The 12834-nt window shown below is 34.6% G+C and overlaps 1 protein-coding gene across 2 annotated transcripts in view; it reads right to left on the bottom strand.

Annotated features, from left to right (window-relative positions):
• Positions 1 to 12834, bottom strand: part of LOC128238517 (uncharacterized) — a 22097-nt gene continuing 9263 nt past the window's right edge. For both annotated transcript variants that reach the window (XM_052954509.1, XM_052954508.1), the window contains 24 exons: positions 12375 to 12545; positions 11172 to 11360; positions 10868 to 11041; positions 10370 to 10477; positions 9693 to 9784; positions 9116 to 9325; positions 8906 to 8977; positions 8151 to 8403; positions 7774 to 7858; positions 7504 to 7609; positions 7252 to 7295; positions 6830 to 6953; positions 6461 to 6564; positions 5622 to 5724; positions 5317 to 5467; positions 4993 to 5062; positions 3729 to 3795; positions 3534 to 3619; positions 3092 to 3218; positions 2884 to 2925; positions 2616 to 2684; positions 2187 to 2229; positions 1449 to 1501; positions 1 to 1079 (listed from right to left, as the gene is read on the bottom strand). In XM_052954509.1, the coding sequence (XP_052810469.1) occupies positions 846 to 1079; positions 1449 to 1501; positions 2187 to 2229; positions 2616 to 2684; positions 2884 to 2925; positions 3092 to 3218; positions 3534 to 3619; positions 3729 to 3795; positions 4993 to 5062; positions 5317 to 5467; positions 5622 to 5724; positions 6461 to 6564; positions 6830 to 6953; positions 7252 to 7295; positions 7504 to 7609; positions 7774 to 7858; positions 8151 to 8403; positions 8906 to 8977; positions 9116 to 9325; positions 9693 to 9784; positions 10370 to 10477; positions 10868 to 11041; positions 11172 to 11360; positions 12375 to 12545 (2777 nt within the window). In that variant the 3' untranslated portion in view covers positions 1 to 845. The remainder of the gene's footprint in view (positions 1080 to 1448; positions 1502 to 2186; positions 2230 to 2615; positions 2685 to 2883; positions 2926 to 3091; positions 3219 to 3533; positions 3620 to 3728; positions 3796 to 4992; positions 5063 to 5316; positions 5468 to 5621; positions 5725 to 6460; positions 6565 to 6829; positions 6954 to 7251; positions 7296 to 7503; positions 7610 to 7773; positions 7859 to 8150; positions 8404 to 8905; positions 8978 to 9115; positions 9326 to 9692; positions 9785 to 10369; positions 10478 to 10867; positions 11042 to 11171; positions 11361 to 12374; positions 12546 to 12834) is intronic.

Here is a 12834-nt window from a genome sequence, read left to right on the forward strand (position 1 = left end):
ATCGTTTAGTTGTTTTATTCATAACAAACATTCATATAATAATTTGAATACTAAAATCAATGAAATATAATATTATGCATACTATAACTACGCTTTGGAACTAATGCACGAGTGTCAGTGCTGAGAATAAGTACTCAGTCCCCGAGAATGGTATTCAATACTGGTCTTAATTGGATCTAAAAACGATGTAGGTAATTGCAACGCTCGATATAATTAACGGACCTTTACAGTGAATGCAGTCAATGATGTATGACCAAAAGTTGCATCTTGAATACCACCCCCATTAGCTAACATTATCTGAAAAATAACTAATTTTGTAAATACAGCCGGGCAATTGTATGGGCTTTGGTTAGAAATCCGTTGGATATCGTCGGAAAAATAATTTCATTATCGGTTGCATACTGGTCTAAATGCGTTGCATTTCGTTTAAATTTGGACAATAACTTCGAATTGGCGTCGAAAAAGACCTTTAAAGAAATAAAAGTCGTCACTTCACTTAGGTGATACAGAAAAAACTGATATTGAAGTATCGGAGTATTAGTAAGTATCACAGCATATATGTGTTATAATTGTTTCTATAAAACTATATTAATAGTATATAAAGATTGAATCAGACTTACTTTTGGACTAAAACAAGAGTGACTATTTAAATCACATGTACTGGTTTATCTTGAAATTTTTGGCTACTGAGCTTATTTCTGTAGTTTGTCATATACACTTTGAGCATTTTCATTAAACAATATATTTGAACATCTGCTTTTATATCAATATTAAGCTGAACATGAGTTTTAATTACTTGTCTAAAGAGGACGCATAACACGTGAATTAAGACTTCTTTTAGAGCATCACAACTCAGTGGATCGTCTTCTGTAGTCATAGTTATTGTCCTCGCCTCGGTCAAATTCGATATTGCCAAAATCTCTGTGTTTGATACTTTGACGACTATCATGAGTGTGTGGAGAGTATTCAGCAGGAGGGTTGAACGCAACAGTCGGGCGGTGAATATGACCGAAACCTCCACCCCCAATTGGCGAGTTAAATTGTCGACCTTCGTCAGTCTCAGATGCTCTATTGAGAACCTATGGAAACATAAAATGATCTGCGTATAATTGTATGTCTTAAATGAAAGTTGATCATGCTAAAATACGCGTTCATATTTGCCTTTATAGATTGAATCTTAACTCAATACATTAAAAAAGATAAAACTCTACTAAAGTGCGTGTTCGAAGTATCGGTATGTCATTGCTGTAAAATGGTCAATGAACACTCTCAATCAAACCAAGTCTGCTGTATCAAACACTGGATGTAGTTTGTGAATCTGAAGGATTTCTATTCCGGATTGTATCTGTCTGCCTTTGTTAGGTATTTTATGTTTTAACTCATACAAGAAGCATCACATTTGCACCAGATCCTTCCTACGCATGGTTAAAGTAGCAAAACAAACAAACCAGATTTCTCCAGTTGATTTGTGCGTCATTGTCTCGAGACTCAAAACGTGATGCTGAAAAAGTAATACAAGTAAAAGTTTAAATAACATTTGGAGAGAAACATTCGGTATAGCGTGATGGTTAATCTAAATTTTCTTATGAGGGGCTTAGATGTGTAGGTCGATTTCTATGTGGACTCGGAGCTTGCCACCTGGTCATTTTTTTTTCAGCTAAATTGATTGAGGTGCATTTTTTGGCGTATTTTTCTTTCAAGTGAATATGTTATGCACCAGTCAATTATAACCACGCCCCCGCAGGTCCGAGGGGATACCGGGGATAGCCGGGGAAATGGGCCGTGTTTTTACCGTTCCGGTGGCTCCGCAGTGCCGGGTAAATGCGGTGGTTTTGTCTTCACGTTAATTATAGCGGGGAATGGGCCTTACCTAGAGTCCATTGAGTGAGGGGACATTTGGCGGGGATTTTACCATCAGTGTGTCCCCGCAGGACGGGGATTTTACTCGGGCTTGGACCGAAAGTCAAAGTTCCCGCTATTCCCCGGACCTGGGGTGGGGGCGTGGTTACAATTGACTGGTGCATTAACAAGTAAACCAACTTCCTAACATTTTATTCGGAAAGAATGGATAGACCGCTGACTACATTGCATTTACCAATTTACGCCACTGTTCATGGAATACAAGTAAATGCAACCTTACTTAAACAATGACTATTTGCTTGGAGAAGACAAATCGCTATGCTTACATTTAAGATCTTTTGACTTAGACATCTCCTTACTCGAACTTCTCTGCAAATATAAAATATTTTTGAAAAATACAACTTTTGATTAAGATTAAGTCGGGTTTTTTTTTATTCTCAACACAAGTTTCAAATTCGTAACGAACATTCCCTTGTGTGCGATTTATCAAAGGCTTTTTCCAAAGAAAATACAAGTGAGCCACAATGGCAAATCATCTTTTCCTAGGACATACTTTCAATTTCATTCTTATTCTTACAAAGGACCCTATAATTATTTTATTAACTGTATTTGTAAATAAATTTTAAAATCACATGCAAACACATTGATTTCATTCCTTACGGGTTTTAGAAAAAAACGAAGCCGACTTCGAAAACGACGTTATGTCTTTGTTAATACTTAGATCATATTTACAAACAAAAATCAAGTAAGCTTACGTATGTTGTTTTGAACGTAGACCTCATTGCGGACATACGTCTTTGTCTCATTTGACATCCATTTTGTATCTGTAATTAATTATCATATAACATATTTGTTGAAATTATTTTATCCATTGTTTGAAATTGTTTTTGAGTATAGTGTGAATGCCTCCTTAGGCTTAATTTTTGCAGACGATGTCAATAATAACAATTATCATTTGGACCTCTAGGCGAGTCTAATGTCAACCAAAACAGCGTTTGATGCATAACCCAAAACAGGGATTACCTTTTTATTCAAAGCACAGTGGAATAAGAAAATAAAAAATCCCTGAAATAAAGAAAAGCATATTTTAATTCATACACTAAAATTATTAATACGCATGATATAAAATTCTCATTTCGTTATTATTAAATAAAAAGGTAAGAAATATCAGTTTAAAAATATGCTTTAGTTATCACAAAAATGAACATATACTTCAACGCTAATTTCACACCTGAAGACCATTACAAATGGCAAAAAGATATTGCATGAAGTACAAATCTTCGTTGATATAGAATATGCCCAGAATCCATGACACACCCATCAGAGGGACTAGTACACAGAGCGAACGAAGGCTGGTCCTGTAAAAGATTGTTGCATTCAATTGAGTAGCTTGTCTAAGACTTTGAGCTCATTAATAAAATATGAAATAGTAACACTCAAACATATTATTCGAGGGTCTTGTGTTCACAATCTGATTGTGTTACAACTTTCCTACCTACACTTTTTTCATCATCAGTATGTTTCTCTTAAAAACAAAATTAGGAATTTGTCAGATGTAGGTTGTCTTGAATTTACATTTGATTTTTATGGAATCATATCATTATTTGTTTCATGTTATTAAAAATCTGGCAAAATGTTCAATTATTTTTACTAGATGAGAGAACTTTACGTACTGGATTTTTTCTGTCGTTTTCTTAGATTCCATTGATTTCATTCTCAGCATTTTGCGGAAAACAAGGACCAAACATATGATGTTTAACTGAAATATAACAATTAAGTTAAAGACTACATGCTATATATTTGAATACTTCATATAGTTTAAACAAAGCACACGTGAAGCAAAATCAAAAGTCCCATTTAACACTTACCGATATAATGAGCAAGGCAGGCGCCACGAACGCCCATATTACACCACGTGATATAGATAACCAGCAGCTGAAAGAGAGTTTTGACATAATTAAAAGTGTTGTTCTGTTGGACCTAACATCTATATCGGGGTTTTGCCAAATTAAATGCGAATCATGAATATACGGTTTAATCTCAAACTTTTACCTAGCAATTGAGTCTGAAAATTCTTTTTAGATCACTGTGTTAAATGCCACTGTTTTATTGTTACATGCATTTGTATTTTAAATTCAGAACGGCATTGTTTAATAATTTAGTTTTATTGTTTAAGGTGACCTAGGCTCATTAAGTTAAACTATGATTTCCCGTTTGGAACTATTGAAATGTATTGATCAGGATTTGTATATTCAAGAATTTCCCATTCATATATAAAATAAAATAAGAATCTGTGTGCTATGTTTATGAACAACTATAAGGGCAAACTTCTCTCTCATTTGTCTTTGGTAAAATCAAATATTCTATAGCTTCACAAATGCTAAAATATTCCTGAAATCTTTGTTTTACTTAAATTTTAAAAGTTAAGATTACATTTAAACCTCTTGTTTGAATTGTTGTTAGATTTAAATAGCTATCGTATAGTGTGTTAAATGTTTCATGGGGAATGAATTATGTCGACATTAAAAAAAACAAGATCAGTGAAGGTATTTAATGAACTTTTGGACTGGATTTACTTTCTCTGTTGCTATTTTGGTGGTCGTATCTATATTATAATATGTACTGTTTTGAATTACTTAAAATAACTAAAATGTTCTATATAGTCAATGCGTTTATGGAGGAGAAGCTGTTATAAAACGTTTGCGCTGAGGTAGGCATGCTAGTAAGGGGTATTGATTAAATGTCTTTTATTTCAAATAAACATCCGTGCACCTCAAAGTTAACTATTCTGTTATAATCAAATATAAACATAAAACATCAATGTTAAATCATTCATCAGACCAAATCTGTCCATCCGTTATCTACAACACGAAGCCTAGGTGTCCCAAAAACAACATTAAGGTGAACAATTTATAAAACGACTAATAGTCACCGTCAGTTAATTTTCGAATAAGGAATCGCCTTAATTAAACTCTTTATCAAATTCAAGATGATCATTAAAACTGAAATAAAAATAGTTTGACCAAATAAACTAAGAATGATTTATGGAAATGTCAAAACAAGGTCAAGCATATAATACTATGTCGGTAAGGGCAATTGACGTCATGTGACTTCTATGCTTTATCTACTCACAAGTAAGTATTCCCATATCCTTGTGTCTGAGTTGCTCCGAGTGATATTCCGACAATGACAGCTGGCAAAACTATTGGAATTGTATACATTATAAGTTTTGTATCTTTACACGAGGAATAAAGAAACTTTGCATCTCTATAACATTGGTTTAATTCTGTAAATTATCACATATTTAGTGACGGTACCTTCATATTACATTTATAGTTTATTGATTGAGTTAAACAACTGTAGCTAGATAATTTCAGGCGGATTACCAATCTTGAACAGTTTCGTGTCCTAATAAAAGGCTTACATTATGATACAACATTGCTTATGGATACATACCCCATGATGCAATAACTAATGATCTCGCCCGTGATCTTGTAGCAAATACATAAAGAACTGTGTATGCAATGTCTATTCCCTCCGCCAGCATCAAACAAAACACGACCAAGTATATATAATGCAATAAGGCTGCAACAACTGTACAAAACTCCTGTATCACCAAAAATGATTCTTAGAGTAAAATTGGACGAAATGAAGATGACAATTAAACCCTTTTTTATAATACAAGTATGACAGAAAGAAAAAATAGCACATACGTGTGCTTAAAATAGAAACTAAGTTACGACTGCATATATTAAAATTACCTTGCTTTCGGTTCTGTCGACTCCGGCCAGGAAAACGATGTAGGAAAACAATAAGGCAATACAGAGGTTCAGGAGAATAACAGCACGGTCGTTCTTGAGGTACCTATATGGAAACAAAGAACAACAGTGCAATACAGAGGTCTAGGAGAATTACAGCACGGTTGTTCTTGAGGTACCTATATTGAAACAAAGTACATCAGTGCAATACTGAGGTCTAGGAGAATTACAGCACGGTCGTTCTTGAGGTACCTATATGGAAATAAAGAACAACAGTGCAATACATAAGGTAGGAGAATTTCAGCTGTGTCGCTCCTCAGATACCTATACGAAAACAAAGAACAACAGGGCAGTACAGAGGCTCAGGAGAAATACAGCTTGGTTGTTCTTGAGATATCTGCAAGGAAATAAAGAGCAACAAGGCAACACAGAGGTTAAGGAGGATTCCAGCTCCGTCGTTCTGAAGAGCCTATATGGAAACAAAGAACAAAATGATAGCACAGCTGTTCAGGAGAGTTACAGCAGGGTCGTTCTTATCGTTTCTATACAACTTTGAAGAAAAAACAAAGGTTCAGGCAAAAAACAGCATAGTCGTTCATCAGGTTAGTACAGAGAGACAAAGAACAGCAGTCCAAAACAGGTATTATGGAGCAACACAGCAGGGTCGTAACTCTAAATGTATCTTTAGAGAGACATGGAACAACAGTAATACAGAGGTTGATGAAGAACAAGACGATCGTTCCTCGATTATCATCCGCAGATAGACAAATCCAGATAACCGGCGACCTTTTGTATGCTTAAATTCAAATAAGTTGTAATCTTAAAAAGTGTAGAACTCTTACCTCCATAAGCAGATGTACAAAAACGATGTTAACAGAAGACAGAACATGGATACAGCAATTCCAACGATGGAAACTATGCGCAAAGGAATTGAATCCGCATCAGCCTGAAAAATACATATAATTAGTTTACGAGATTCGTATTGTTTTACTCAAATAACGAAAGTGTTTTAGTTATTTTATTTCTCAGATTCTACCTACGACCCATCAGTTCTAGAGGATATTCATTTTGTGGCAAAGTTTTCATGAATCACTTAAACGTGTTCAATGATCCCGAATGACCAAAACAATCTAAAATGTGGTAAAGTAAGTGGCTACCATTCGATTTGCACACATAAGTGTCACTGGCACTAATCATTGAGAATATAATACCTGCTCAAATGGACTCATCAGCACAGCAAAGTTAGTTAGATGGGTGCATTTACAGACAGTCTGGTTTTGTGAAGAAAACTCCACGGAACATCCATCTGTTGACCATCCTCCAGCTAGGTCGTCTCTACAATAGGTAACATTTAATTACCTAGCAACTGGCCTATACAATAACCTTAATATAGTTCATGATTACACCCAGTCTTAGTATCAGATGAATGTAGAACATGGACAATAGATCTCGTGTTGATTAATCTATCTTTTTAACGCCCCAAACAACATTGAATGTTAGGTTCAACGTTAAGTATCTGGGAACACTTCTGCTAGTCCTTACATCAGTCTATTTTAAATTGAACTCATTTGTACAAGATGATCATTAACCCGGGAACATTGACATAAAGTAAAGTCAGATTAGTTCTACTCACTCGCCAAATGTCCAGTAGTTACATGATGGCTCTGACAAATTCGTCTGGAAAAGGCATAACTTAATGTTTTAGTAATATAATGAAAACTTCAAGTATGCCCCGTGTTGTCCCCTTACGACCACTTTTTATGTATAAAATCGATATTTCTTTTCTACTGAATGATGATGTAGCAATATTAATCATGTGTTCCTATGAAAATCCAATTTATGTTTTTGTTTACAAATGCCCTTAAACAATGATATCAACACATACCAAGAAGTGTCCGAATGTTATTCTAATTGGAGGATCGAGGTACTTTATATCTGGATCAAGCGACAATGACAACACAGGACCATTTATTTCGTTTTGGTTCCCGTTTCTGAAGAAGAAAATCAGCCATATCACAGTGAAACCAAATAGGTTTTAAACGGAATTAAAATGAAAATACACAACAGTCAAGACTAACAGAAAGTAAACACATTTATATTTTCTAATAAAGTCGTTTTTATCTTTTTAATGTGTCTTTCTTTAAGCAATACGAACCCTGTTGCATTTTCACTTGATTGTGTTGGCAGAATATCAGACATGTCCCGATACATTATAGCTGTGGTGATGTAAGTTTCGTTTCCTTAGAAGAACATGAAAGTTACCACAATTCAACCATTATTGTTTTCTTTCAAAAATAGTTTTCAGTCAACTGAATGATAGTTTGATAAAACGACACATGTGACATTAGATAAAATAGTATTTTACATTAGCATTTTATTTCAGGAATACCTTTATTCACTTCAACCGAGTATTCTAAATGTATTGGTCTATCATAAGAGACATTTTATTGTTTAGTTGTTGAGTTCAATCCTTTTCAAGGGATATTCGATGAATTGTCTGTTATATGTTTGCGCTGTGTAAACAGCCCGTACCTTGAAATGCACCATTGTTCAAAGACAATTTACTGCTGGAGTTATAAATCCAATCTTTTTTAGCATCGGCTGTACCGTCAACTGAAGATTTTGCAGGAAACTCAATATTTTCTTTATCAATCTTTTTCACTTCTAAGGCAACATTTGTCTTGATAATGGTGGCAGATGATTCATTACCATTTTGAATACTTCTTCTTATAGCAGACCCTACGGAATCGACAGCTTTCAACATCTTTTCTGCCCCCTTGTTGTTCTGATGAATCAGAGTTTTATGAGGATTTTTACATTAATTTAAATGTTGAACTTAACATCATTCGATCAATCTCTTTTTGTTCAAATGTTTAAATGATGTACCACAACTCTTTTGCGGGTGGACGATTGGAATACCCGGTCCCAACTCAATAATCTGGCTTTGTTAATAAGAAATTTAACCAGACATGGATTGGAATCCGGGACAACTTTAAGAAGAGAATGCTCGAGAGCGCTTGGTAGAAACCTGATGTTTATAGACAATTTTCAAGGAACTATTAATAACATATTTAAACTAGGATGGAAGACGCGCGTAATAAACCACAGGCGAGTGAAAAGGATATTCAATATCAACACTTTATACTTAATACCAGTGTGACATCCAAGTAACATATTAATCGCGACTAGTAGACTGGGCATCGTAATGATAATATTTTTTTATACAGTTAATGTACTGATACGTAACCTAAATTCAGGGAATTTACCGACAAAAACCGATTACGTACTGTTTCCTTCATTGCCTTCCAGCTTTCTTGGTTGGATGGATCAAACAAATTGCTGGCTGACTCCATGAAACTCTTCAATTTAAAATGAACAGTTATACATAATTATTATAATGAAGTAATACATACCCGTTTAGGCACATGTATTAGTGTTACTTATACATTATTTAAATTTAAACTATTGTGCAATTGATCATAAACTGTTTGTATTACCTCGGTGATATTCACAGAAACGAGATCATTAGTAGAGTTGCTAAGAAGAGCGGCAACATTCTCTAATGAACCAGAAAGCGCTGTTATCTCTCCATCTGTAAGACCTGTTGAACCATCTGTCCCATTTGTAGAAGTAACAGCGGTCAAAGTGTTTAGTGCCTCTGATATATCTTCCGTTGTAACATCAGCTTTCGTCGTGAGGTCATTGAGCTGTGTGCATTCATTTTAATCATATACATTTGTCGAATACATGCAATATACAAAATTCCTTATGTAAAGTCGGGTAAATCATTATTTATGTGAAGAACTACAGAAACACAACAAGAAACCTAAGCTCAATGAGCTATATTCCGACATTTATTATTATATTGATATCTAACTCTTTAAAAGGGGTTCGCATTGTTAATGTCATACTCCTTAAAAATCAAATGTTTTGTTTCAAAAGCTATTTATATTCTAACTTTTTATCATTACTCATCTTATTTTGTATAATGAAAAAAGAAACGCTTTTGGAAAACCTTGGTGACACGTTCTCATCTGAACAAGAATTCAGAAAGTTAAGAAGCAAATTTCTTACTTGATTATTGACATTCTCCACTGCTTCTCTGACACAGTTGTACTTTGGTAGCTCCCATGTACCGTCTGGGCGACATCTTCGAGACATGTTACCTATCACAGACATATATAAGCAACACGTCAGAGTTGTGAGGAAGAACCCCAACCCCTGTATGTTTTCACTGAACTTTTTTAGGCTGTGTAAAATCTGTTATTGTTAAAAGTATACTTTCAGTCGTGCTAAATATATGTGTGTTACCTCCGGTCTCCATATATACTTTATTGTGCATATTGCTATCCTGTTTTTTTTCGTATTGTTTTTGTTTTCCCGTTCATTTCCATTGACTATGATCAAATTAATTATGAAACCTTGTGGAATTTGTGATAAATTGTGCGGAAACTGTCGTTTCTGACATGTCGGAAATATGTTTTTTGTTATCGTCTATACCTTTAATCCCCATATCGAAATGGTAACATGTATATACATGTGGTAATAGGGTCCGGATAAATATCAACGTTATTAATTCAACGCACGTAAGTTATTTAATATCTTGTGATTTACAACGTCGTACAATACAGTTACAAGATCCACTAACGACATGATTGAAATTATACACGCGCACCAAGCGTTTGAGTTTATTTTCCATAACTCGTGATGTGGTAGCCTTATCTATTACATATATTGCACCCTTAACTCACCTTTGTAATCACCTTTGCAGTCATATGAACGTGTGCTGTTTGCGAGAATCTCTGTCCATAGGGTACCTCTTGTGTCTGTGTTGTTTTTACAAGTCAAACGAGGTTTCTCTGTAAAGATACTATGTTCAATGTTAATTGTATCTCGGTAGAAGACCAGTGCTCCCCCTCTGGTTATCATTGTAAGATATGTCAATACAATAAAGACACATTTATATTAACGTTTTCTCTTTACGTTCTCATGCCTACTTGGGGAGAAAGAAAGAGAACTCCTGTTTGACAGAAAAATGTGAAACGGAAGTAAAATGACAATAAAAGCATTGAAATATTAAATGTTTATATCATAAACAATATACCTATGGTTATATCATAAGCAATGTACAATGTGGTAATATACATGTAGTCATTTCATAGACAATACATTTGTGGTAATATCTTAACGCACATACATGTGACAATATCAAACACAATGTACCTCTGGTAATATCATTAACCACATACCTTTGGCAAGACAAGACGGTTGTGCCCCTCCCCAAACCCCTGATGCCTGACACTGTCGAACTCTATCTCCAACCAGTTCATATCCATTGTTGCACTTATAAGTCGCATTCTGGCGATATGTTGTGCTCTGATAATGTACTTCTCCATTATCTGGCCTACCTAATGCTGCACAGTCTATAAGCAAAATATAAAAGATACGAAGTTACCAAATTTCGAAAAAAAAGTGTCTAATAATTAAGTTTTGTGTGCATATAAGGCAAGATTAAAAACCACAACATTTCCGACTAAAAATGCAATACGCTACCTTTTATTCGACAAGTCGGGATAGCTCCACTCCAAAACATAATGCCGCTGGAATTTACAGAACACACCATCGAAACGTTTCCAATCAAAGTATAGCCAAGATTACATTTGAATCGTGTCACATTTTTGAAAGAAGTTTCGTTTGGGTTTTCTATTGTGCCATTGGCCGGAACATCGACTGATCCACAATCTACAATGGAAAATAAACTGAAAACACTTTCAATTTCATTTGCAGTTGGCAGCCATTTTAACAGTCTATTTAGGAAATCGGCACAATGCAAGTTTTGTTCCACATTTCCTGTTTGTGACGTTTTGTTCTTGTGTTGTATGTCTTTGGCGTTTACCCTGTGCCATTAAACGGGAAAAAGCGGGGTTTATGTTTAAACTTTTGACTTCTGTAGTTTTTCATATGAATATTGGAAGAACAAAAACACAAACAAATCAGGTGTCATCGAATGCTTGGTTTAATCTTTTGCAAGCATGACAGAGACCACCCTTTCAGTCTAATTAGCTGTTTTGAAGAGCTTTGAACATTTTATAATATATTTTTGTCGAGTTTTGGCTTTATATCGTTTAATTTTTTACACAGAAAGTGTTACAAGCTTTGTAATTGTTCCAGGTGATAAAATATTTGGCACCATTCAATCAACAATCACTTCTGGCTTTGTGGTAATAACCATTTTTAGAACGATATTTGCATTTATGTAACCAGGAAGTCACTATTTCTCAATGTTTTATTGAACAACTTTCATATTTGTAAATGTAACGCCAAGAAGCCAGAATACTGTGTTGCTTGGATAATCTTTTACGAAAAGGCATTTAGATTATCTTAGAGAAAAAACATACGCAATTTTAACAAGTCTCTGAAGAGAATCCTTAGTCAAGGTTACCGAAACAAGATATTGTGAAAAAATGTATGTATTGAAAAAAAGGTTGTTCTTCAAAACAAGATATAATTTATTTTCTGTTTGCCCTCACCGACGTTGGTATTATGGAAGGCTATGCAACAGAATCTTTCCTCAGTTAAAGGCTATTTTGATTTTCGCCGTAGTTTCTATTGTGTTATTCAGAAAAAGAGCAATTTTGGCTTAATAGATTTAAATCGTATCTTATTGGTGAATCAAATAATTCATTCTATATTGCCATTTAAAGTAGTCTGCTTAATTAAACACACTGTTAATGTTCTGGGAATCTACATACATACCTCTGGGTAAGCATGCTGCTTTTTCCCAGGTGGCATTTGAAAGACATCTGATCTGATCGACATCCGCATGAAACCCCAGATTACACGTAACATTTACTTCCGATCCAAATGTTGTGTCACCGTCGTTGATTATAAACATTCCATTAAATAAAGGTGGCAGATGCCCGCATTCTACAAATGTAATGTAAAGGCAATTTAGTTGCAGAGGCAATTTTACCCAAACCGGTCTTCACCTTTGTAATGAATGTAATTTCAATAATTGTGCCGAGGCTAACATGCCAGTATTTATTAATGTACAATGCTTGTATTTGAATGTGAATACGTAGTTTGACCGTATAAAGTTAAAAAGTAATCAACTTTTTTATGGCGTCAATACAGTTTTTCAGTTGAACAATATGCAGACAACTGTACATAACCGTTTTGCTTATACATTTGCTACCGAAAAATAACTTGATAAAGA

This window comes from Mya arenaria, chromosome 6 (assembly GCF_026914265.1).
Source record: "Mya arenaria isolate MELC-2E11 chromosome 6, ASM2691426v1".
NCBI lineage: Eukaryota > Metazoa > Mollusca > Bivalvia > Myida > Myidae > Mya > Mya arenaria.